Source organism: Cervus elaphus, chromosome 25 (assembly GCF_910594005.1).
Source record: "Cervus elaphus chromosome 25, mCerEla1.1, whole genome shotgun sequence".
Taxonomy (NCBI): domain Eukaryota; kingdom Metazoa; phylum Chordata; class Mammalia; order Artiodactyla; family Cervidae; genus Cervus; species Cervus elaphus.
Window position 1 is genome coordinate 38,269,994 of NC_057839.1, and position 25,633 is coordinate 38,295,626.

General features: G+C 43.9%; 1 protein-coding gene across 1 annotated transcript in view; it reads right to left on the bottom strand.

Annotated features, from left to right (window-relative positions):
* The window catches only part of EGFLAM (EGF like, fibronectin type III and laminin G domains), a 190,843-nt gene extending 171,719 nt beyond the window's left edge, over positions 1-19,124 (bottom strand). Inside the window, exon 1 of the mRNA XM_043887626.1 lies at positions 18,798-19,124. Within this exon, the coding sequence (XP_043743561.1) occupies positions 18,798-18,894 (97 nt within the window). The 5' untranslated portion in view covers positions 18,895-19,124. The remainder of the gene's footprint in view (positions 1-18,797) is intronic.
* Positions 19,125-25,633: the final 6,509 nt, after the last annotated feature.

A 25,633-nucleotide genomic window follows, 5' to 3' on the forward strand; every position in this document is an offset into this window, starting at 1 on the left:
ATTGCCAGAACCTATCATTTGTACTTATTGGAGTGAACTATAAGCATAAAGGATCTGACTGTCAGAGTACTCATTTGGGTCAAGTTTCAAACCCATCCTCTGCAGGACAACTTTAGCCCTGGAGAGGCAGAAAGAAAAGGTTAAGAAGAAAGCCCAGCCTGCCATGCTCAAAGCCCAGTTTTGCCACTCAACTTTCTGCTTCTGTCTCTTCATCTGCAAAATGGCCGTGGGATAAGACCTACATCTAAGGCATGTTAAGAATAAGTCTGTTATTTCTAAACACTTGAAATAGTGCTTGGCATGTAGCAAAGCTATATGTGTTTAAGTTTTTTTGATTCTGAAATAGTTTACTAATCACTCAATTTTTTTTTTAACAGAAGACACAGGTTCATGGCCGATTGGAAGAGTACTCAGCTCATTGATTAATTTCATTGATTTGAACTTCACCAAGGCCAAGTTAGCTGACAATTTCATCAGGGTTTGGCAGAAGCTTGTGTACAGTCTACTTTGAAGAAATTACCTGTGCAAAATATGAGTATGAACAAGAGGGGCAGGAACCTTGTTTTAACAAACCCAAACAAAACAACTTTTTAAAGTACTGTGAGCAAAAGAAAGTCCAACTTATTTCTTGTATTAACCAACATCCTCCACTCCCTCTCAAGGGTTCTGATACTGATGGTCTCCAGTGCTCCTGGAAGGCTTGGGCTGGCACGGCTCCACTCTATGGCCCTTGGGCATCCACTCCCCCCACAACTGAGCAGTGTGCTTATTTACCAAGAGTCAGTTGCATTGCTCCCAGTTGTTTTTTTAATTACATGACCTTTCATTCTGTAAATGAATGAAACACAAATATAACGAGAAAAAGTTGTTTCTGTGAAAACTAGGTTGACTGCTTGGGGATAACTCAGTAATGGTACTTTCCAAGCAACAATTGCAGCTACTTAAAAGACTGAAATATCTGGAAACTTTCTGCACTTAGATAATGCCCTGTTGTTGCAGTCTAGGCGTGACGGATGACCAAGAACTCTAATTAGTGGGCCCATGTTTAAAAAAAAAAAAAAGAAGAAGCATTATCCTTATATCCAAATATTGTGAAATAAGTCTCCCATTTCTATCTCTCAACTAAAAATAAAGTATACCTATATTTAAATCATTCCCCTAATTGACTCTTCCTATTAACTGACCACTCCAAATTAGAGTGGATAAGAGAGTTTCTACCATAATTACATGAGAATAGTTACTCTTGATAACAATTGTACAGCATACAGGGATCAAACATGTGCCCTGCAGTGGAAGCATGGAGTCTTAACCATGGACCTCCAGGGAACTCCCTTTTTTTCCTCTAAGACAGAGTTATTGTCATTACTTTAAAACATAAGCAGAATGGGAGTTCTAGGATGTGGGTCAGGTCTGTAATGTTTTCTATGTGTGTGTATTTTGGACATAGTCATATATGGCCCATTATCTACATCAGATGGAGAACTTATGAGATAACCTCACATCTATCTAAGGCTCAACTCCCTGGACTTGTTCTAATACCCCCATCTTTGTTGTGTTTGGGAACTGACAAGCTATTTTCCAGGACACAGGAAACTTTCAGCAGGAAAATAAAAAAAATAATCAATAATGTAAATAGTGAAGACAGACACCACGTAAGGAGCAAAGCCTTCAAATGAAAGCAGCAGGCCAGGTGATGTGCACTATCTAAAGGTTTAGGCTGACTAGGGTTCGGGGGTCCTCTGCTTGTTTTGTAAATAAAGTTTTATTGAAACATATGTACATTTATTTACATATTGATCAATGACTATTTTTGCTTTACAATGACAGAGCTGAGTAGTTGCAACACAGACCCAACAAATAAAAATGAAATAAATAACATTTTCATTATCTGGCTCTTTTCAGAAAAAGTCTGCTAACCTTAGCTCTAAAGGATCAGTTCTGCCCAAGGCAGGACTTGACAAGGTATGATTATAATTGTGCTTTATAAAATGTCCTGGAACTTTGCCATAGTGGATTAATTCCTCAAGGTTATCCCCAACAATGAGAAGCAAGCCAAGTGATTAACTAAGCCACTGACAATGTCTTATGACACAAATTTCCCCTCAATTTCCCCTTCAAGGGTGCCTCCTAGAAGAATTCCCTTAAAATCACACTGTGGAGATAGTTTCAGATGGGAATTTTGATGCTGTACAAATGTACCCTTTCCTCTGCTCTAATACCTCTGTCTACTTATAGATCTCCATGGCTTAGAAAATGGTGCTTTTCACAGACCCCGTATTTTGCAGCAAACAAGGAGCTGAACTGAAAAGGTGGCTGGGGCTGTCTTTTCACAGATCATTTGTTTCTCCAAGCATGGCACTGTCACAGGAGCCTGGGCGAAGGGTTCCTTACTTCTAAACATATAAACACAATCAAATTCAAAAGGAAAGAGCTAGTCAATGAAAAGAGAACATGAGTCTCTACCTACCCCGATGGTCATAGGGGTGGTGCGTCTGGTAGACAGAGTACTAGGTCTGTGGTCAGAAGGTTCCAGTCTTGGTGCTGATTGTGCTACTAACAAAATGCATGACCCCAAGCCAAGTGACTTACCTTCACTAAGCCATACATAGCCAGCTATCCCTAAGGTTCCTTCTAGGGCTAAGATTCTAGGATTCTATGATGCCAGCCTTAGGAGGCTATGCTCTTACCAGTGCCTGGCACATCGCAAGCACTATAAAAGCATTAACTATCACTATTGTTTTGTGAAGGCACAATGCATGCCTTTAAATGTTAATGTGGGTTCTTCCCCTTTATAACAATCAACAACCTAAACTCAAGTTCTAAACAACAGAGCATAACTGTAAGCAATGAAGTCTCCAACTTCTACTGGCCTTCTCAATTAGCACAAACTAATAAAGCTGTTTTTAGGTGGATGAAAGTAGTTGGTGATAGTAGTTCTTGAATCTAAAACCCAAACAGTCACCCTTCTTGAATATCTCCAATTAGAGAACTGGTTCAATCAAAAGTCTTTATTTTGTGTGCATGCTTAGTTGCTCAGTCATGTCCAAGTCTCTGCAATCCTTTGGACTGTAGCCCACCAGGCTCCTCTGTCCACGAAATTTTTCAAGCAAGACTACTGGAGTGAGTTGCCATTTCCTCCTCCAGAGGATCTTCCTAACCCAGGGATCGAACCCTCATTTCCTGTGTCTCCTGCATTGCAGGTGGATTCTTTACCCACTGAGGCCTTTATTTTGTACTGCAATATAAAAATTTTCCCCTGAAAACCTTGCGATATCAATAGGTTGAGACTGAGAACTAGGATTCTTAGGGTATCCAAACATCTTTTTCCATCTTCTCATGATACATAGACTCCTTGTGGGGGCAGGGGAGGAGGCAGGGTTGTCCAACAAAATGGTAAATGAAATTCAGTCTTTAGTTTCCAAATAAAATTAGTTGATTATGGGTTTAGAAAAACTGTTAGTAACCACCAAAATCACTCAGGCCTTGTCATTTCAGACCAGCCAGCCCACTTCCAGCTACCAATCTTTGCAACTTTCGTCTTAAGAATTTTCTCAGTGCTTCCCTAGTGGCCCAGTGGTTAGGAATCCATCTTGCAATGCAAGGGACAAGGGTTTGATTCCTGGTCCAGGAAGATCCATTTGCCCCAGGGCAACTAAGACCATGTGCAGCACAACTACTGAGCTCTAGAGCCCACGTGCCAGAACTATTGAAGCCTGTGAGCCTAGAACCCATGCTCTGCAAGAGAAGCCACTGCAATGAGAAGCCCGCATATCGCAACTAGAGGGTAGCCTCCACTCTCTGCAACTAGACAATGCCCATGTACAGCAATGAAGACCCAGTGCAGTCAAAATAATTTAAATATAAAAAAAAAAAATTTTTTTAAGAGTTTTCTCAGAAGACACAGAAAACTTCTCTGCCCATAATCCTGGCAGGCCTCCCTTGGCGACAGATGGAATTGATGTAAATACCACAGCTCTCATGCCTCAGGTAGGAAAACTCTGAACCACCTGTTCTATACCATTTTCTAGAGTTTCTTCCATAAGTCTAAGCTCTAATTACTCACAGTGTTAATTCACTTGATGAGAAAACCTTCACTGACTGCCTTCTCAATGGACTCCCTATCTCACTTCCCCACTGTCCTTTTTTGTTGTTGTTCTGTTTCGGTTTGTTTTACTTTTTAAATAAATGATTTTAATTCAAATATTTATCCTATGGTCTGTTCCTGGAAAATCCAGATGAAGACAATGGGTGTTAACTAATTAATTCTTTAAAGTTTGAATAATAAACATTAATCAGCAGAATATCAGGTACAAGATATTTATAGCCAAAAAACCAGAACAGAGTTGAAAAAATATCATTAGCATAAAAACCAGCAATAAACCTAACAGAAATGGGAGAAAGTCTAAGCTTGTGGTCTTCCCCTTTAGGTCAAATCCCCTGGAGTTCTAAGAGGTTAGTTTAGGTTCATGGTAACTTTCTCAAGAGATGAAGAATTATCTTGCATTCATTTCATATGTGTTCCAGAAACCTGAGTTCCCAGAATTTCTATTAAAAGTCCTGGACATCACTGCAATAATTTCTCAACACCACACAGCAAAGGATAGGTCAGTCTCAATGTGTTCTTCGCCAAGAAGCCAGCAGATTTGGGCCCAGAGGACAAGCTCATTCTCAAAAGATCAAGGTTTCCATTGCTCTTGTAGATACTCCACGAATTTATAGCAGGCATCCTTAAGTCAAATTGGACCTGATCCTCTGAGAGTTCTGAATGCAAGCTAAACACAAGTCAAAACCTCATGGTTACACCTAAGGAGGAAAATAGTAGAAATAGAGGATATATCATGCAGCAGTGGTACCAAAGGTAACAGTTAGGGTCCCAGTAAGAAACAGAATTTATTTGATCTAAAAATATGGTAATTAAAAGACTATTTAACAGACGTGTGAATAGCTCTAAGAAACAACTAGAGGTGTTGATGCACCTAGAGGCCAGCACCAGTGAGATGCTGCCAATACCCCACGGCAGAAAGGGCAAAATGAAGAAAAAACTGTTCCTGGAGCCAGCGAGAGTCAGAAGCCATAGACGGCCCAGAGATGCAGTTTTAGAGAAACGTGACTGCTGCCAGCAATGCAGTGCCTTCAAAGGAAGGTGGAATCAAGGCAGAAGTACACCAGAGTCTCTCCCCTGCTCTCTTCTGATCTCCTTCCAATGTCTCATTAGCTGAACTCAAAGAAGCCAAGGGCAAAGCAGCCCGAGTGATGCAGTAAGCCCAGCCCCAGTGAACAAGGAGCAGGGCAGAGAAGAGCAGAGAAGAAATGTGGAGCGAGGAGCAGGACAAGAGGAGAAAACCCACCATTATTCGGGTGCAGAGCAGAACATGATGGAACCCCATTCTTTGTGGGGAAAACTTTGTAGTCATTTCATTTATTTCCTTAATACGTAGTTCATCTTTTCACTTAAATTGTGAAAATAATCAAAAATTATAGAAAAGTGAGTTTGAGTGAACTTATGTATAATCACCACATGGATGCTACCATCAACCTTTGACTATAGTTGCTTCATCACACACGTGAGTGAAGTGAAGGTCGCTCAGTTGTGTCTGACTCTTTGCGACCTATGGACTATAGCCTGCCAGGCTCCTCTGTCTATGGAATTCTCTAGGCAAGAACACTGGAGTGGGTAGCCATTCCCTTCTCCAGGGGATCTTCCCAACCCAGGGATCGAACCAGGCTCTCCCGAATGGCAGGCAGATTTTTTACCATCTGAGTCAGCATGTATCAACATCTAATCCTGTCTCCGTCAGTGAATCTGATTTTTGATGTACTGATACTTCAAAGTGAATTTTAGACATCACTTCCTCTTAAATACTTCAGCATCAAATCATTTACTTTGCTCATTTTAGACTGCTATTATAATGCAGCTTATAATGCTATTATAATGTAGCTCTACACATATACTGCCAATGCAGGAGACATTAAGAGACACAGGTTCGATTCCTGGGTTGGGAAGATCCCCTGGAGGAGGGCATGGCAATCCACTTCAGTATTCTTGCCTGGAATTCCATGGACAGAGAAGCCTGGTGGGCTACAAGCCACGGGGTTCTAAAGAGTTGGACATGACTGAACCAACTTAGCGAACACACACACACACACACACACACACACACACACACACACACACACACACACACGGGCTTCTCTGGAGGCTTAGACAGTAAAGAATCTGCCTGCAAAGCAGGAGACCTGGGTTCAATCCTTAGGTTGAAAAGATCCCTTGGAAAAGGGAATGGCTGCCCACTCCAGTTTTCTTGCCTGGAGAATTCCAAGGACAGAGGAAGCTGGTGGGTTATACAGTCCATGGGGTTCCAAAGAGTCGGACACAATGGAGCGACTAACACATACTCATAATACACTTGTATATGTATATATGAAGAAATCAATTAGTGAATGGGTCAATCAATTTGGTTGCTTTCAATTGGGCCACACAGGGGCATTCATTTTATCAGATATAACAGTCCTTACAAAACAAAGACTCTAGCTTTTGGCTGCTTTACTTTCCAAGGATTACAGAATTGATCTTGGTAAGCAAGCCAGGGTCAACACAATAAAACTGAAGCAGGTTGTTGAGTACTGTTTTCCTCCCAACCTCACAATCAGATCTCGTTACAAGAGATGGACTGAGTTTATCCCTTCCCCTGCAACCTGACCTTTTCTATTATACTGCCAATGCCATTCCCACACAAGTCTCATGTTCCTTTGGTTTCAAAGACAGATGGAGGAAGGAGGGGAACTGAACACACTGGCCTGCTTTAACTCCTCCTCCCCCATGATCTTTTGATGTATGAGTAAATAGTATTATTGCCTTTGCTTCTTAACCTCCCAAACCATGATAAAAAGTCAGTCTGAGGCAGTCCAACTTGTTACTTAAACTCTACCTCTTCTCTGGGTATCGAAAATAACATATTTCACAGTATGGACTCAATCAGACGCTCCTTAAAAACCCACATTTCCAATAGCCGCTGGCAACGTGGAGGTAGAATTTAAATTACACACTGCTGCACACTGACTCCTGGGCCATTTCCCTCTCGAAATCATTCTTCAGTGTGGGTTTTCAAATGTCTGCTCAGGTTGACAAAAAATGTTGGCACAGAGAAGTGACACCTTTTCTTATCATGAGTGAGGAAGGAAATGAATTTGGGAGCTGGGAGCATGATCAAATTAATCACACCATGTTAAAACGTATTTGCCCCAAACATGGCCCCAGCAGGCCATGGAGGGAACACACAGGTGAAGACATCATAGTGCTCTCCTTCACAAAATCCCAATCTAACAGAAGGCATGGTTCAGTACATCAAAAACATGAAAGTGAATGTGTTAGTCACCGGGTCTTGTCTGACTCTGCGACCCCATGGACTGTAACCTGTCAGGCTCCTCTGTCCATGGGATTCTCCAGGCAAGAATACTGGAGTGGGTAGCAATTCCCTTCTCCAGAGGATCTTTCCAACCCAAGGATCAAACCTGGGTCTCCCGCAATGCAGCAGATTCTTTACCATCTTGGCTACCAGGAAAGCTCCTCATATCAAAAACATAAAGCAAAGCAAAACAGGAGAAAAGAGAAAGGGCTTCCGGCTGGGAGGGTGCATGAAGACCTCACAGAATGGGGGAAACTGAGCCAAGCTTGGAAGGGTCATTGCATTTCCTCAGGCAGCGATGAAGAAGAAGTGAAGTAAAGTGAAGTCTCTCAGTCGTGTCCGACTCTTTGTGACCCCATGGACTGTAGCCCACCAGGCTCCTCTGTCCATGGGATTCTCCAGGCAAGGATACTGGAGTGGGTTGCCATTTAGGGAAGGATACTCCAAGGGTGAGGATCAACATGTGGACAGGTTCACCACTGGGAAGCAAAGAGGAGGTCTATGGAAGAGCAAATAATCGAGCTTGGCTGGAATACAGATTGTGTATTCAGTGAGAAGACAGGAAAAGGAAGTGGGGGCCATACTGTGGTAGACCTTGGATGTTCAGCTTTAGAGTCTGGAATGCAGGAGGGAGCCAGAAAGGAATATTAAACAGAAAAGTGACAGGGTTGGAACTACATTTTAGAAAGATTATTCTGGCAGGGAGGATAGTTGACTCAAAACAGGCAGAGAGCAGATATCATAGAAATAGCATCTTTCATATTTATTCTCTTAATACCACAGCAAAGAGGGTAGATAGGGAAAATTTTCTTTATATTCTAACTGCAAATAACCTCTTTTTTGGGTACGGAGCCATACAGATGATACATGAAAATCTACCACTACTACAGTAGCTATATATAGTCCTGATACAGCATCTTGATTCTTTCTTCCTGGCTTTATAAAAAGTCCAAAACAAATGTTAGCTTTTTTTTTTTTCCTTTATTAAACTCTAAACTGATTCCAGATCTTTCATCAATAATATGAACTTTATGACTGATCTAGATACCAAAAGTCATTGTTTGATGATGCAGTTAAAAAGAATCTAGAATATGAAATCAAGGAAATGAAATTCCTTTCAGTTCCATTTTCATGGGAGCCTAAGCTCAATTATACATTTGTGTCAATGTTGTCAATATTTGGGGTTATATCAAATATGGAAAAACTACCATCTCTACCACTATATAAACTTTATAAACTATAATAACCTAATGAATATGGCCTAACTCTGGAGTGCCCATTGTGTACCAAATGTTTAAGTACTTTCCTAGCTCCATTTCCAGTCATTATATTATTTCATTGATTTATCAGATATGATTTTATCTGATAGGTAATACCTTTGTGATAGGTATTACGAGCCTAAGACATGAAGTACTCTATCTGGAATCATGCAGCCATAACTTTTAAAGCCACGCTTGAAACCCATGTCTGTTTGATTGGTTTCCTGTTACAATTCTTCCAAGCTGCAGGGATGTGTGTTATGTGTGCAGGTTGTGGCCAAAGCCCATCAGTTACTCTCAAACAGCTATTAAAGGAATCCTTCTTTTCCCAACCTCACTATATGCTTGTTTAACTACATCCATTAGGAACTCCCAGAAGATCAAAACAATGCCTAAGAAATTATCAGAAAGCCTTGAGACTTGAATGATAAACCTTTGAAATACGCCACATTGAAGGTCTAGCAAATACCATGTTCACTAAAGAAAATGGCTACATGTTGGAGGAATGGGAAGCTTGGAACGATGACAAAGCCAGGCTGAGTGTCCTGGGTGTCCCTGAGACCCCAGAAGGGTCTTCTATAGGGGACACTAGAAGGATTCTGGGGCCATCCTCCAGCCATGATAACTGCTTCTCATTTGCAAATAGCCCCTCAGTCATCATGTATTTTGCAAAACACGCATCAACCAGTCAGGAGTATAACTGAAAGCAGCACCAATTCATTCCACAGAGTGTCCCATGACATGCATGGAGCCTCTGCAAGTGAAAGGTGGGCAAGTCCTGTTGGCAAGGTCCCTCCTGACTGCAGAGCTACACACGTCACAGTGGTCATGCTCTTATCCGGCAGCTGCAAGAACACCTCTGGATTGATGGAAAGCATCAGGCTCATGTCCTGGGTTGTGCCTGTTTCCTCTTTGCTAAGTCATTAGCTCGTGACTTCCCAGTGGGAAGAGGGTTATAAGATCAAGTGAGATTATTTCTTTGAAAGTGCTTTAAAAAACACAGTGGTTCAACAAAACATATCAATTTATCTTTTTGGGATCAGTCCACACCATCTTCATCCCCGTCAAAGCAGGCTGTGGTGTCTAAAATATGATTTTTGTATTTTAAGATGCATCTGTCACTGAATAAATTATTCTACCATGAATAGTCCTTTTTGTTATGGGACACAAATAGACGGAGCTTCTAGAAAACTGTGGTAAAAACTGGAGTTCTAGTTGATGTGCCTTAGAAATTCACTCTATTTAACCCACCAGGTAGTTATTTCACTTTTCAAAAGGGATAAATTTTACTTTCTGTAAAATGTAGGAAATATGTAGCAACAAATAGTATTTAGTTACCCAGATGGCACAGTGGTAAAGAATCTGCCTGCAATGCAGGAGACACAGGTTCGATCCCTGGGTCAGGAAGATCCCCTGGAGAAGGAAATGGAACCCACTCCAGTATTCTTGCCTGAAGAATTCTATAGACAGAGGATCCTGGCAGGCTATAGTCTATGGGATCGCAGAGTCAGACACGACTGGGCAATTGAACATATACACTACGATGAAAGCAAATTCCAGGCCAACTTCTGCCACGTATACAAATATTCATGGGCAAGTCACAAAAATTCTCAAATAACTAAGTCTTTTAACACCCCTGTTTGTTCTCTTAGGAGCTCCAAAGCACTGCCTCAGAGAAAATTCACCACATTTGGTAACTGTCTTCAACTGTGTACACAGTTGAAGTACATTTCCCAGCTTCATTACAGTTCATTTGGGGCCTAGTGACCCTGTTCTGGCCCAGCACACAAATGTCTCCCATACAAGTCTTCTTTCTATTTACCTTCCATGACACCTTGGAGGCCCATTTTAAAGATGGTGGTAGTATAAGATGGAGGTATTAAAGATCGAGGACTTAGGTTTTCAAGTCACCTTTTGGAGGAGAGCAGCCCAGGGGAGCTGCCCAAGAAGAAACATTCACTTTGGGCTTGGAGTAAATGAAAAATAAATTATAGGTCAAGTCACTGAGATTTTGAAGTTGTTTGTTACAGCCGCAAGCACATTGCTGAGGCAGATATTACAGAATTACATAACACAGAATTGCATCGGTATTCTAATGGGAGGATCAGCAGGTCATCCAGGGCCACTGGGCAGAGGAGCCGACCGTTAAGTGAGAAAGATACAGGAGTGAATGGCGCTCTGAGCCAACACCAAAGCAGCTTGACCCTCTGGGCTTGCTGGATTGTTACTTTTTTTGTCCACGCAAAAATAGAGGGAGGAGGGATTGGGATGGGGAATACATGTAAATCCATGGCTGATTCATGTCAATGTATGGCAAAAACCACTACAATATTGTAAAGTAATTAGCCTCCAACTAATAAAAATAAATGGAAAAAAAAATAGAGGGGCACACACAGTCTTTCTAGCCAACCATATATTTCACTAATGAAAACATTTCTAACACAATTTGTACTAATTACCAAACCCTCTAGTCTGGATTTTTGATAGCATCACTCGAAGTACTTTTCCCAACCACCTTTGAAAGTGGACCTTGCAGTAAAGTTCTTCAGGTGGTAACTAACCAGTTAGCCCTGGAGTGTAGATTACTGGCCAGCACAGAGGTGAAGTTCAAAACATTTAACCACTGGTACCGCACATCACCAAGGGATTAAAAAAAGGTGCAAACTCTTATGTTGGAGCAGTAAAAAAAGGTGCAAAAGCTTATGTTGGAGTGGTACCTTCTATCCTGGATAACTTCAAATGTTAATTAAGCTCCCTTAGGGTAGAGATTAAAGTAATTCACACCATGACTGTTTATACTGAAGTATTTAAAGAATAAATTACAAACAAACAAGCATCTAATTCACAGACATCATCCAGTTTATTTATGTCTCTGCTCACTTTAAGAATTACCAGCAAAGGATCATGGAACCTATCCCTAAGTGTAAGACTAGATCAATAAAATTAGCCATCTGTCCAAGGAAGGCTTTAAACTCAGGTTGTATTTAAGTATTACGTTTCCAACCGCCCAGATGTTACAGAAAAGTGCCTGCTGATACAACTCCTTTTGCACAATGTAAACCATTAATTGGCTAATATAAAGTTGTTGCACCAAGGAAAATAAACAGCATTAACATTGCATTAAATCTGATTCGGGATTTTGGGTGCCCTGTCAGCAAACACAAGTGTTAAGATTTAAATTGCTTAGGATTTGCAGACTCAGGCAAAGAAAGAATCTTTACGTGTCTTTAGCAGGAATGAGGAGGAACAGACTGGAAAAGAGATTAAAGCTTCAGAAAGTAAGGTTGGTCCCGTTAGTTAAGATAATAGTAATTAGTGTGAGTATTGTTAGATAATCATATCTTATCTTTGTGTAGCACCTTAGTTCTTTCAAAGCACTAGTCTGATTTCCTTTGATTCTTCAAATAAGCTGGTGGTGTTATCTGGGGTAAGTGGGGTTTTTTCTTACAGCTCTGGAAATGCAGAATCATGAATAAGAAATGCAAGAGCCATTGGTGTCCAGTCTCTTATCTTTCTATGTCACCAGTAGTGGCCATGAATCACTCCAACCTGCTGATCAACAAGCAAACCCTGGCCATTTCTCAGCTATCTAGCTTCGTGGAGATTTTCATGAACCTCCAGTCACGTGTCAGTCTGGATAATCATCTTTCAGGAATAGCTGCTCCCCACCCCCAACACCCTACAAAACTTCCACATGACAATTACCAGACAAAAACTGTCCATCACCCTTGGGGTTAGTGTTTCTCAAAAGAATCCACTCAAGCAAGACCACAAACTCACAGTTACATCTGCAAACCCCAAATCAAGGCATGTGGTTGACCAAAGAGTCTTTCTGATTTGCCAATTTATCTAAAAAAAATTGTACAACTCGGTAAACTTAAAATTATGTTATCCAGTATACATCAACACGCATGAAAAAGGATAAAAAGTACATGAACTCGTGTCTGTGTTAATTATTCTGACGACTGGAAATGCACATATTTTCTCCTCCTTTCCTCTCCACCCCCGTTCAGATTCAACAAGTCCAAATTCATAAACATTGCCTTCAAGCTTCAGGCTTCTAATCCTTTTTAATGCTTTGGTGTATACATTACCTCATTTAATCCTTAATTGGTTGGTTCTTTCTTTATCCTGTTTCTGTAAGACATTATGAAAAAACTGGAGCAAACATTTTGGCCAACCCGGTATTTTTACAGACAAGGAAACCCAGGCTTATAGAGTTAATATAACTAGCCTTAATATCACCAGGTAATTTAAAAAAAAAGAAAAAGAAAACAACAACAAAAGTGTCCGAACTTGAATCCAAACTTGTCGAATAGCAGAGTCTGTGCTTTCACCCAAGCCCGGAGAAAGGGCTGGTCATGTACAGTTCAGACTGGATTCTTGCTGATGCTACTGCAGGCTGTCTCTCCTGGGTGCAGCCATCTCTCAGTGACAGGGCTAGGGGAAAGAGGATAAGCAGGAGGACTTGCTCAGAAGAGATGTCCTTCAGTGACCTTTGAAGATCTCAAGTCCCAAATCCAATCTCCAGAAACCCTGCAGAGTGTCTAGACACTGGTATGTTTCGGTTAAAACACATGTGTGTTATCGAAGTGGAGAATTTCGGGGTACTGGAAAGTTCCTGGGGTGGACGTACCAGGGAAGAGAGGTGGTGGAGGAACCCAAATTCTCCTCCCTCATGTCCCCACGTGTGAACTGTGACTCACATGCACCACGTGACCTGAGGTTCTTGTTTTAAAAAGCAGATGTCTGGGATGCACTCCAGGAATTCTTATCCACACAGGAATTCAGGAATGACTCGCCTGGGTCAGAGGTCTAAGATCTGCTCTGAGCCAACACTAGAAAGTCTGCCCTCTGGTGGCAGCAATTTTATTTGGCTTTTCACCTGAGTCTCTCCCTGTCCCCACGCCCAACCCCCAAACCACGAGATCAGAGGGCTCATGTCTTCCAGCTCATCTCAGGAGATTAAAGTCACACCTTGAGGTCCTTCTCCAAAATGGCGGTTCACAATCAATGCAGTCAAAGATGGGTGGGGGTGGGGGTATTTCTCCTATAAACTGCCATTTACAGTCTGCAGTATCTCCTCATCTTTCCCCTATTTTTTTTTTAATCCCTGAAGTAGCAGGTGTATTTCTAATACCTGCAACTAGCTGTGGCCAAAACAAGTGGCAAGGGTCTTCACCAGCTCAGAAGATTCTCTGTTGCAATCAAGACATCATGTCATTCCTTTAGTGGGTTGGGAGAAATACAGTTCCATTTGTGGAGGGGGAGAGGTAGGAGAAGACAGATCTCCCCAGGATAACCCTGCAGAAGCTGAGATCCCACCTCTGCCTCAGACACCTGAGCCCTGTTTTCCAGAAATCTAACTCTGGGTCACTGGACCACTTCTGAGCTACAGTAACCCATGGATGGGCTACCCCAGTAGCTCAGCAGTAAAGAATCCGCCTGCAATGCAGGAGACGCAGGTTCGATCCCTAGGTCAGGAAGATCCCCTGGAGGAGGGCACGGCAACCCACTCTAGTATTCTTGCCTGGAGAATCCCATGGACAGAGAAGCCTGGCAGGCTACCATCCAAAGGGTTGCAAAGAGTCACACACAGCTGAATCTGCTGAGCACACAAGCACGCAACCCATGAACAGATGAACAACTACTCCCCAAAGAATTCTAAGGTTATTAAAGCCCTGATCTCAGCGTAAGAAATATAAAGCACAAACAAAACACACCACTCAGTTCCTTTCTGATCAAATCTCTCTTCCATGAGAAAGAATTCTGAGAAAAAAGTACTGCCTCATGTTACACACATTTACTGCTGATTGTGGCCTCACAGAGATCCCTTTACCTCGTAGAGAATCAAAGGAAAGAGAAAGAGAGGCAGGGGCTTCTTTATAGGGATTGGCTGTGAAGTGGGAACAAACAGGAGGGTAGGAGAGCTGATGGAAGCATTGGTTGGAGGAATATATTTCTGCTATGGTGCCACAGCTGCATGGGACGCTAGTAGTGTATATATACCTATAGCTTCCCAGGTGGCCCAGTGGTAAAGAAACCACCTGCCAATGCAGAAGACACAGGTTCGAGCCCTGGGTCGGGAAGATCCCCTGAAGGAGGAAATGGTAACCTGCTCCAGTATTCTTGCCTGAAAAATCTCATGGCTGGCTTGGCTGGCTACAGTCCACGGGGTCACAGTGAGTCAGACACAACTGAGAGACTGAGTACACACACTCACATAATCTCCCTCGTGGCATTTGTGGCTCCAGTTTTCATCAAGAAGCAAGGTAATCTGGATCAGCCTCGTGGAGGAGTAAGGTTAGTTGGAAACGGAGGGGGGTGTCTGGAAGGGCTGAGTCCTCCAAATTACATGCTCTGTGAAAGGCACTTGATGAGAGCTCCAAGTAAGGATATAACCGAACTCTTGTGACTATCAGGTTACTCTGGGTAGGTGGGGGAAGTAGAACAAGATGACTCGTGACCCCTGCTTGATCCTCTAGCCATCAGTGTCACACTAGTAGGAGCAGAAACCACCTCGGAGGCGCCTGTATTCCCCACCATCAACCCCCAAGGCACAGTGCCCTTGAGCTAAATCTGCTCTGATCCTCCAGGCTTTCGTTTTGCTGAGTTTCCCTGGATCTTTGTTTGAGTCCACTCCGGTAGAGAAATATTGAGGGAAAGGTGGAAAGGAAATGATTACAGACCTGCATCTCCCCCAAAAATGACTGCGAACCCCAGTCCTCCAGGGGAAAATCTTGAACTCTGAACTGACCTGACCTTGTCCCACTGACCCTGAGACCTCAGGCAGCTGGAAAGAGAAAAGGCAGGGAAGCCCTCCAGCTCTCTCTGTGTACCAGAGTTAAGCTAACTCCGTGAGATACAGATCTGCTCGTGGGAACACATGTGGCTTGATGCACGCTGGTCCCAGCAGATGTGTCTTGTCTGGATTTTCCTTCCCCTCCACTGCCCCACATCAGAGGCTCAGCAGTCCTCTCTGCACATGCGGGTGAGCGACTGGGTAAGAGAAGTGCTGGAGATCACTCAAGGAGGTCTGGGTACTAGTTCCAGGCTCGGCTTCTGATGCTAACTTAACGCAAGTCCTTGAGTCATGCTCAACCCAGCCGTAAAGTGAGGGCATTTCAATTCCTGCCAGGTCTGGGATTTGAATTTGGGAGCCCCATGGTAGCCCCCCAGTTCATCCAGGAGGAGGACGCCCTCTCTGAAGGGATGCACATCTCTGCTCATCAGGCCATTAAGGACTCCTTTCTGCTCCTAAATATCAGAGCCTTTAATTCCCATTCCCCCACTTGTTAGCTGAGTGACCCTGTTAGATATTTAATTTCTCTAAGCCACAACTTCCTCTTCAGTTAAACAAGGATAATAACGGTACCCATCTCACAGACCTGTTGGGTTGATTAAATAAATCATTATGTGTCAAGTTCTTCGGACAGAGTAGCAAGCACTTAATCAGTGTTATTACTATTTAATATGATTTAACTTGCACGCCGTCCTTTCTGGTGAGCCTCAGCAAGTGCAGAGGTTTCGTTATTGACACTAATAACAGAGGAGTAGCTATCTTGGGGTGGAAGGAAAGGTTGCCTATGTTAGACCCAAATGAAACTCAAAACTGAGTTTCAAGCTGCATAGTTGTTTTCTTTCTCACCAGAATCAGATGGGGGTGGGGAATTTGCAGGTGGATTTTGAATCCAAGACTTCAACAAAGCCATAATTGTCAAAGATAGATTTAGGAGTGTGAGGAGCAAGACAGGGCCATTCAAATAAAACAGGACCTTTCCAGTATGCCTTAGGTGGTAGCCATGCTACCTTCAAAGTACTGCACACAAATCAATTTCTATTGAGGAAACGAGGTACAAAGAAACTCCCACATGGATACTCGCAGGATTTGCTGGTGTCTGGGGAAGATTATAAATTAGCTGGTTGCTGTTCACATCACAGCCAAGTGGGGCACATTCAGTTTTTAATCTGGACCAATTTTCCGGATCAAAAACCAGTCTTTCCAAGGGATGTAAATGAGCCCAGGAGGATATTTTCCCCCAAAGTTTATGAAGTAGCTGTCATTTTAATCTGAACAGCCTTCCAATCTGAAAGCCAGTGTCTGGATAAAATTATAAAGTAATGAAAAACTCTCCTAGGCTGAACCTAGTCCAAACACTCCTTCTACCTCCAGTTTGATATGTTTAATGTGCCAAAATATTTAAAAGGTAGAGTTTCCGCTATGAAAACCCTATCTATGCTTCAAATAAAACCAAAGAGACCAACACAGCATATTCATGGCATGAATAACAGAATGAGACCCTGGATGAACCAGGTAGGAAATATTTTTAGGAGAGGAACTACAGAAAATAAGAAAGGAAATATGGTGAACCATATGAGCAGTTTTACACAGCAGGCTTTGTGCAATACTTTTTTTTTTAAAAAATTCTGCTTAAATGAATGAAATCTATCCTTAAAAGAACATTACATACACTACTCATGCTTAAGAACTACAGCTATAACGATGCATTGTTCAAAAAATTGTGACTAGATGGTTTTCTGTAAATAAATCCACAGAAGGGAGTTGATCACAATCTGCATATCTTAAGGAGGAAAGTTAGGAAGAATTCCTTCATTGAAATGCTTGAAGATATGTGTCTGTGTGCATTAGGAAGTGCAACAACATAATGTAATATCACCTGGGACTGCTGCTGTTTCCTCCAAAGTCAATGATCGGTAGGAACAGAATAGCTCATTATTTAAGTGTGCTTGAGATAACAATAACAACCATAAATTTCAAAGCAGGTAGCAAGGCGCAGGTGATGACAGCTTGAAGGGTGAAGGTGTCTTCCAGAACTGAAAAGCAACAAGTCATATTTCCAAGTAGAGAGATTCTTGAGCAGTGTAAATATTTAAGCAGTTATACAGAGATCTGCCAAGATTATTTTCTTTGCCTGGTGACTCAGTGGTAAAAGAATCTGCCTAGCAATGCAGGAGATGTGGGTTCAATCCCTGGGTTGGGAAGATCCCCTGGAGAACGATATGGCAACCCACTCCAGTATTTTTGCCTGAAAAAGCCCATGGACAGAGAGAGGAGCCTGGTGGGCTACAGTCCTTGGGTCTCAAAGAGTCGGACACAACTTCACCAGTAAAAAGCAGCAAAATTTTCCTGGTTTGTCTCTTTCTTACGGAAAAAAAATTATTTGTGAAGACAAACTGCACTTTCTGCAAAGTTCTGCAGACTGCATTCAAATAAAGTTATATTGTTTCCATTGTTCATAAGATATAATTAATCCCATAAGACAACCCCCTCCTTACAAAGTAAACTAAGAAAAAACAGATTTTTCAGAATTCTAAATATAACCTCAGCAAAGAAGAATAAAAATCATTAGAGAAACGACGTTAAGAACTTTCTTGCTTAGAATGTCCTACTTTGAATAATCTCACCACACAGGCCAAACCAAAGTAGACAAAAACACAAGAAGACTTTCTACCTGTGTAACTAGAGGAAATGCAAGTTACGGTGTTTCAAGTTTGCTCCAGTTCACTGTAATAGCCCATGAGGCTATATATTCTTTGTTTAAATCGCAGAGACAGGAGCTGAAAACACAGGATAAAATTAACCCACTGGGCGCTCTTTTCTGAGAAAACAGCCCGAGTGGAAGAAGCCCCTAACATCTGAAGCCACATCCCGACACAGTGCGTGGGGAGGACCGGAGATGGGCACACCAGGCAAATCTTCAGACACTCAACAGGAAATGGCTGGGCTCTGGGCAGTATGAATTCAATAAGCTGTTTAGAAACACAGGAGGAGCCGTTTGACTTTTCCTGCACAGTTGCAATCCTTCTAATTGAGACAGCGTGATCGCTGCCACAACTCTCAGCTCTCTGTGGTCAAATACAGAGCCCTCCACCTCTACAGGGTCTGGAAAAGAGATCCTTCTTTCAACAAACAAATATCCCTGGAACCGCCTGGGCTGGGAAGGGGAGGGCGAGGTTCGCGTCTCTTCTGGGCTCTGGGCAGAGAAGAACCCAGTTAAGTGCTGCGGGTCAGGGGTGAAAGAGAAGGTGCGTCGCCAGCTTCGCGTCCTCGCTGGGGACGGGGCCCTGGGCTCTCCGGACGCGATGCTCCCGGGAGCCCTGACAGCATTACCTGGTTTTCTGAGCGCTGATCTGAGCGGCGCAGCGCCGGGTCCGAGGCTGGAAGCCAGGAGCAAGAGCCGGAGCAGGACTCCTCGGATTAAATCCATTTCACCGCGGGCGTCTGCAAAGTTTCACCAAAGTCCCGGGCGCACACCGAAAGGGCGTCTCCTGGGAGACGTGGGGGACGCGGCCCCCGCGGAGCCCCTGACCGGGGTGAGCAGGCGAAGGACTGAGGGAGCTGGACCAGGAGGCGTCCAAACAGGCAGGACAGCAGCCGGGAGGTCGGCGTGCTGGAGTGAAGCCGGCTGCGAGCGGCAGGGCTTTTCGGGGGGGCGGGGGCGGCTGAGGAAGCCGACGGGGAGGGACTGGCTGGCCGCGGGAGGGAGGGAGGAAGGCTCGACCCGCCCGGGGATGGAATTACAATCGAGTGGAAGTGAGAGGGGCAGGCCCTGAGACAACTGACTCTTCGCCCACCACAGGGGCAGACAGCCCGCCCATCACCCCTCTAGCGACCCCCTGCGCAGCCCTTCCCGGCTGGTGACCTAGATTGGCGCGCTAGGAGGGGCCGACTTCAACCTCTAGACACGCAGGGCAGGATTTAGATGATTGCCAGCCGCGGACCCTCTGCCTTGGTCCTGATTTTGAAATCTTGCCCCCCCTTCCCCCCCCAGTAAACTCTCCTCGGGCCGCGCCCCTCTGGGTCGCTTCCACCTTCCTTGGGCACTTTTGCCAACACCTCCAAAGGTGGCTCTAGCCGCTCCATCGCCCTCGGGGTAAGGGGCGTAGCTGGGGGGAGGGGCGGGGGTCTGAGGTTCGCATTGCGGGGGGCTAGGAGGAAGAGGGGGCGGGGCCGGCCAGGACCCAGGCGCTAAGAAGATAAACGGGATTTAAGGCGCGCATATGGAGAGCTGAAGCCGGTCACTCTGTTGGAAACGCCGGGTGGAGATTAGGGCCCGGCGCGGGGAAGTGGGGTGCCCTCCCGGTAGAGGAAGGCAACTGGAGACCCTCCAGGGGAGGAGAGGAAGCTTTAGGTTAAGCCCGGCCTTGGGGGTAAGGAAGGGAGCTCGAGCTCCCTGGTAGACCGAGAAGACACGGCTGGGAGCGGGGCGCGCGCCAGCCAGGCTGGGCCTGGAGGCCAACAGGGGGTCCTGGCCACTGATCGTGGGACCAGGGTCCCCAGATCGGCTCCCTGTTTCCGAAAAAGACCCCTTCTCCTCCGGATTTGCTGCGGAGAACTCAGGAAAAAGCGCCTGTTGCCGGATTTCCAGGTGGCGAGAGAAGAGACGCCGGGACTCCAGTCCTGTTGCACAGCCGCGTGCTGATCTTCGAGCCAAAGAGAAGAGAAGGCGGATTCAATAAATAAACAAGCGGGAACAAACCTGGAGGAAAACGCAGCCTTCGCCGGTTCCTGGGGGAAGATCAAAGGCCCCAGGAAGTACCCCGCAGAGGGAGCCTGGTGGCTGACCTGGGGGACTCCGCGCCGGCCCCGCCCCACCGAGCCGCGCCCGGGAGGCTCCCGGCGTCCAGGCCGTTCATTGTTAACCTGGCTTCGGGGAACCGGGAGGGAACGATGCTGACTATCTCCCTCCGCCTCCTCCCAGCAAAGATGTCTACTCTTCTTTTAGGAGTGAAGTATTTATTCCCTGGCTAGAGGGTTTGTAATGGGCCGGATCTGGTTTGTTAGCAAAGCTGAGAATACGTTCCCTTTTGTTTGGGCGTTCTCAGGTGTACTACTGTCCATAAAGAAATTCAAAGTCCACTCCGACTTGAGTCATTGGAAGTCTTAGATGTGACACCAGAGTTTGTCCTTATACACGGAGCTGGAGGGGGAAATTCGTACAGACTACGCCGTTCACTTTGAAGGTGATATTAAATGTATGTCTGGTAGCCAGGCAATGCGTCTGCCCCACAAGGCTGCTAGTCTCAAAGGTAGCAGAATCTTAAGATTAGAGGTCATCTAGGCCCTGCCTCCATTCCACTCGGGAATCTGCCATCAGCATCCTTGCCTTGAGCTCCACCTGTGATAAAGAGCGTCTACCTTACCACCAGCCGAGAAGGGGTTGGACCTAAGGTGACACCTAGAACCAAATAACTTTTGCCCTGAATTTATCTCCCATGTTGATTCTGCTCTTTCCCACTTAAAAATTATTCTCCCTGATGTAAAAATTGGAAGTAATATTAACCATTAATATTATGGCTAGCATTTATATATCACCTACCATGTATCAGACCCTCTTTAAAAGACTGTTTAATCCCACTGTCAGCCATACCAGCTAGGTACTGTTATTAGTATTATCCCCATTTGACAGATGAGAAAGCTGAAACATGTAAAAGTTAACTGCATGCATGCTTAGTCATGTCCAACTCTTTGCCACTCCATGGACTGTAGTCTGCCAGGCTCATCTGTCCATGGAATTTTTCAGTCATCAATACTGGAATGGGGTGTCATTTCCTCCTTCAAGCCATCTTCCTGACCGAGGGATCAAACCTGCATCTCCCGTGTCTCCTGCATTGGCAATAAATTCTTTACCATAGAGCCACCTGGGAAACCCGTAAAAGTTAAGTGATCTGCTCTAAATCATTCAACTTCTGAGACTCAGAGCTTCAGCTGAATCCAGGTGGTCTGGTTCCAGAGTCCAGACTTTGAAGAAGACACAAGCAGACACAGCAGTGGACCAAAAATCCTGAGATCCATGTATTTAATATTAGGCTCTACTTGTAGTGTATCTTGGCAAAATGAAGGGACTAGATGAAATCATTGCCATGTTCCAGGGTTTGCTTTCTTTTTATTATCTAATAAAATGGCACCATCTAATCCAAGTCTCTTTTTCTCTGAATATTCCTTTTTTCTTTAAAAAAAATTTTTATTAGAGTACAGTTGCTTTACAATGTTGTTAGTTTCTACTGTACAGCAAAGTAAATGAGCTATATGTATGCATATATCCCCCTTTTTGGATTTCCTTCCCATTTAGATCACCACAGAGAATTGAGTAGGGTTCCCTATACTCTACAGTAGGTTTGAATGTCTCTTTTCAAAAATCTATACAAATTGTCCATTGCGAATTTTGCAAGGCTGAGTTTCAGCCTTCCTGCTGACACCCTCAACAAGCACCTATACACCTCCTCACCCTTGGCCTTTCCATCCTCTGCAGCTGGCCATGGGTGATCAGGAAGCTGACTTGGTTCTATCAGAGTCCTCTTTGTTTCTTCTTTGTTGGGATTATCTTTGGTTATATTGTTATAGTTTCATTTTGAGGGCCTCTAATAGCTCCAGATTCTCAGGCCACTGAGATAAGACCTTACTTCTTGAGATCTGCTTGTTACAAATCTAGGACACATGTTAGACCCAACTTCTTCCCTTCACTTGTCAAATTACATCCCTTAAGGTTTTCTCTTCTAGTCCGACAACCAGCTTACCGCACTTGTAAATCTGATTAAAGACAAATGGAACACTTGTCTTTGACTCTCTTCCTGCCTTCTGGGAGGAGGGGAGCTAAAGGGGGCAAAGAGGTTTGAATGTTTCATTAAAAAAAAAAAAAGCTGTGCAAATTCACTTGAGGTCTAAACTCAATTAATAAGGTCACCAGCAGAAGAGTGACCTGCCTGCTTTGCTCAATATCATGGGAGAAGAGTATGGTCTTTCCTCCGTAGAGTGGATTTGGAGGCTGTTAGAAGAAAGTAAAGGCAAAGTTACCAATTATAGGATATTTAGGAAGTTCCTGAATGAGAGTGAGAAATAGACAGCAGCAAAGAAGCAGCTTTGGATTTAATTAATTTTTTGAATGGGTTGCATGTACATATAAAATTTGAAATGTTCATCAAGTGGAATAAACGGTGAAAAATAAGTTTCCTTTTACCCTTTCCTGTGTCATAAGCTATAAATATTAAGACTTTCTTGTGTGTCCTTCTACAGTTATTTTATGAGCATAGTTATTTTATGAATATAAATATATATATATATATATACTTAACACAAACAAATACATCTTGTACATACTTTTTAACCTGAAGTGCTAGTCTCTCAGTCGTGTCCAACTCTTTGCTACCCCATGGACTGTAGCCCACCAGGCTCCTCTGTCCATGGAATTTTCCAGGCAAGAATACTGGAGTGGGTTGCCATTTCCTTCTCCAAGGGATCTTCCTGACCCAAGGATCAATCCCGTGTCTCCCACATTGCAGGCTGATTCTTTACTGTCTGAGGACCAGGGAAACCCAAAGTGAAAGTGTCAGTCATGCAGTTGTGTCCAACTCTTTGTGACCCCATGGACTGTAGCCCGCCAGGCTGCTCTGTCCATGGGATTCTCCAGGCAAGAATACTGGACTGGGTTGCTATGTCCTCCTCTAGGGGATCTTCCCAATCCAGGTATCAAACCTGGGTCTCCTGCATTGCAGGCAGATTCTTTACCATCTGAACCACCAGGGAAGCCCTTTTAACGTGAAGTTCCTTTCAAATTAGCAGATACAGATCTGCCTCCCTCTTACTAACTGCTGAATAATATTCTATTGTATGATGTACAACAATCTGTTCTTCCTCCTGTTGATTCCAGTGTTACTATTATAGACAACATGGCAGTGAATGACCTTGAATGTGTAACAGTTTCCACATGTTATAATAGATTTGGGGTACATTTCTAGGCTAGCCATTGCTCAGCCAGAGGGTAAGTACCTTTTCGTTTTGATAGTTTGGACAAATTTACTCCTAAGAACATTCTACGATTTACACTCCCACAAGCAATATGGGAGCATGACTATTTCCACAAACTTTCACCAACACAGTGTCTTATCAGACTAGAACTATATATCATATAACACATATTGCCTGTTTTAAATGACATACAATGTGTACAGAAAAATGCACAAACAAGAAGTGTGCCAACTGATGAATTGTAGCAGAGTGAGCACATATGTGTAACTACCATCCAGACCAAGAACTAGAACATGACCATCAACCCAAGAATCCCTCCTCGTGCTTCATCCGCCCACATATATATGAGGAGAGTTCACACTTCCCTTTCACTTTTCCTTAAAATACACAAATAAAAATAGATCAGCAAAAAGTGTGAATACTCCCCATCCTCAATATGAAGCAAGCATTAATTGAGGTGTGATCCCACTATGTGCTGGGTTCTGTGCTGAGAAAAGAATGACTTATAGGGAAGAAAAGGCAACAGTATCTTCCACACTCAGGAAGAGTGGGGTTTTGTTGAGAGAAGACAATGCATAGAAAACAGAGCAAGGGAAGCACCAGATAAGAGTGAACACGCTGTTGGTGTGTCAGGAGAGGAAGAGCCTGGATTTCAAATGGTAAGCTATGTAACCATATACTATAAAATACAGCACTCCGCATCACAAATGTTTAAATCATGCTTGCATACCTAACAGGACTCACCAGAGACAGGACTGGAGTCCCCAGGGTATCTCACCTGGTATTCCCACATTTGTGGACAAAACAAGATGCAGAACAGAGTGCCAGGGTTAATTGAGCATGGGAAGGGGACTGGGCAGTCTGGGATGCTGTTTTTACTTCTTATGTTTGTGATCATTGGAATGTCATTGCGTGTGTGCTAAGTCGCTTCAGTTGTGTCCAGCTGTTTGCAATCCTATGGACCATAGTCCCCAGACTCTTCTGTCCATGGGATTCTCCAGGTAAGAATACTGAAGTGGGTTGCCATGCCTTCCTCCAGGGGATCTTCCCAACCCAGGGATCCTGACCCAGACGGGTTGTTTATTACTAGCGCCACCCGGGGTAGCCCAAGAATGTCTTTATTTGGGTTAAAAAGAAAGTATGAATGCACTTTAAAAGAACATAGGGCAGCCTACTTGGAGTATCTGGTGGGAGAGGAGGAATGGTAGGGACTGAGAATCGAAGAGGAGAGATACAGGTTCCAGATATCTTTCTTAGAAGGAGAGACGTCTGAGACAGGTAGGCTGTTCATAGGAGAGTGGGACATGAAAGGCAGACCTAATGGGTCATGTGATTCTATCTGGTGCTGCCAGATTTAATGCAAGAAAGAGAACAGGCATTACTATCTTCTTGGAAATGTAGGGAATCCCCCCCACCACACCCCCGCACACACACATGTTAAAGACGTTGGGGTCTCCAGAGCTGTGTGGTCACCAGCGACCACACACACACAACACAACAAAATGCAGGAGCCCGGAAGTGGCCGCAGGCAACTGCTCAGCAGACTAACGGACAGCTATTTCAAGAGCCAGCATGCAACTCCAAAATGCAGGGCTTGTTTGTGAAATGACATGATCTCAAGAAAATCTCGGTGGACCAGAGGTCAGGAGACCTGCCCTCTGGCTCTATCCCTCTCTGGAAGTCAATGAGACTTTAGTGATTCAGACGACCTCTTTAGACCTTGTTTTTCTCCTCTATCAAATGAGGGTATTGGATGAGACGACGTTTATCCTTGTCCTGGGGCTCACCATTTTAGAGTCCACAGAAGAAACTCTTTACTTTTCCAGGATAGACAGATGTCAGTACTTAAAAACAATAAGAACTCTTGTAAAAAGTTTATTCTCAGAAAAACTTTGTGAAGTTGGAAAGCAGATTCTCTTGTGAAAGAAAGAAAGAGGGAAGGAGGAAGGGAGGGAGGAAGACAAGACAAAATGCAATATTTAAGACACACACACACAGCAGGACAAAAGCCTTTGAGAAGGTACTGACCCAGAGTTTCCAAGCAAGTCATCTCCAGTCTACCCAGACAGAGGAAATAGGGAGTTGTGAAAAGGGAGGGGTAGGGGAGACCCCTCTGGAGAGGTGGGTGTAGGAAACAGAGGAAGCTCAGTTTCGGGGTTATTTAATGACAATGCAAATAAAAGCAGATTTTCTGATGCCAA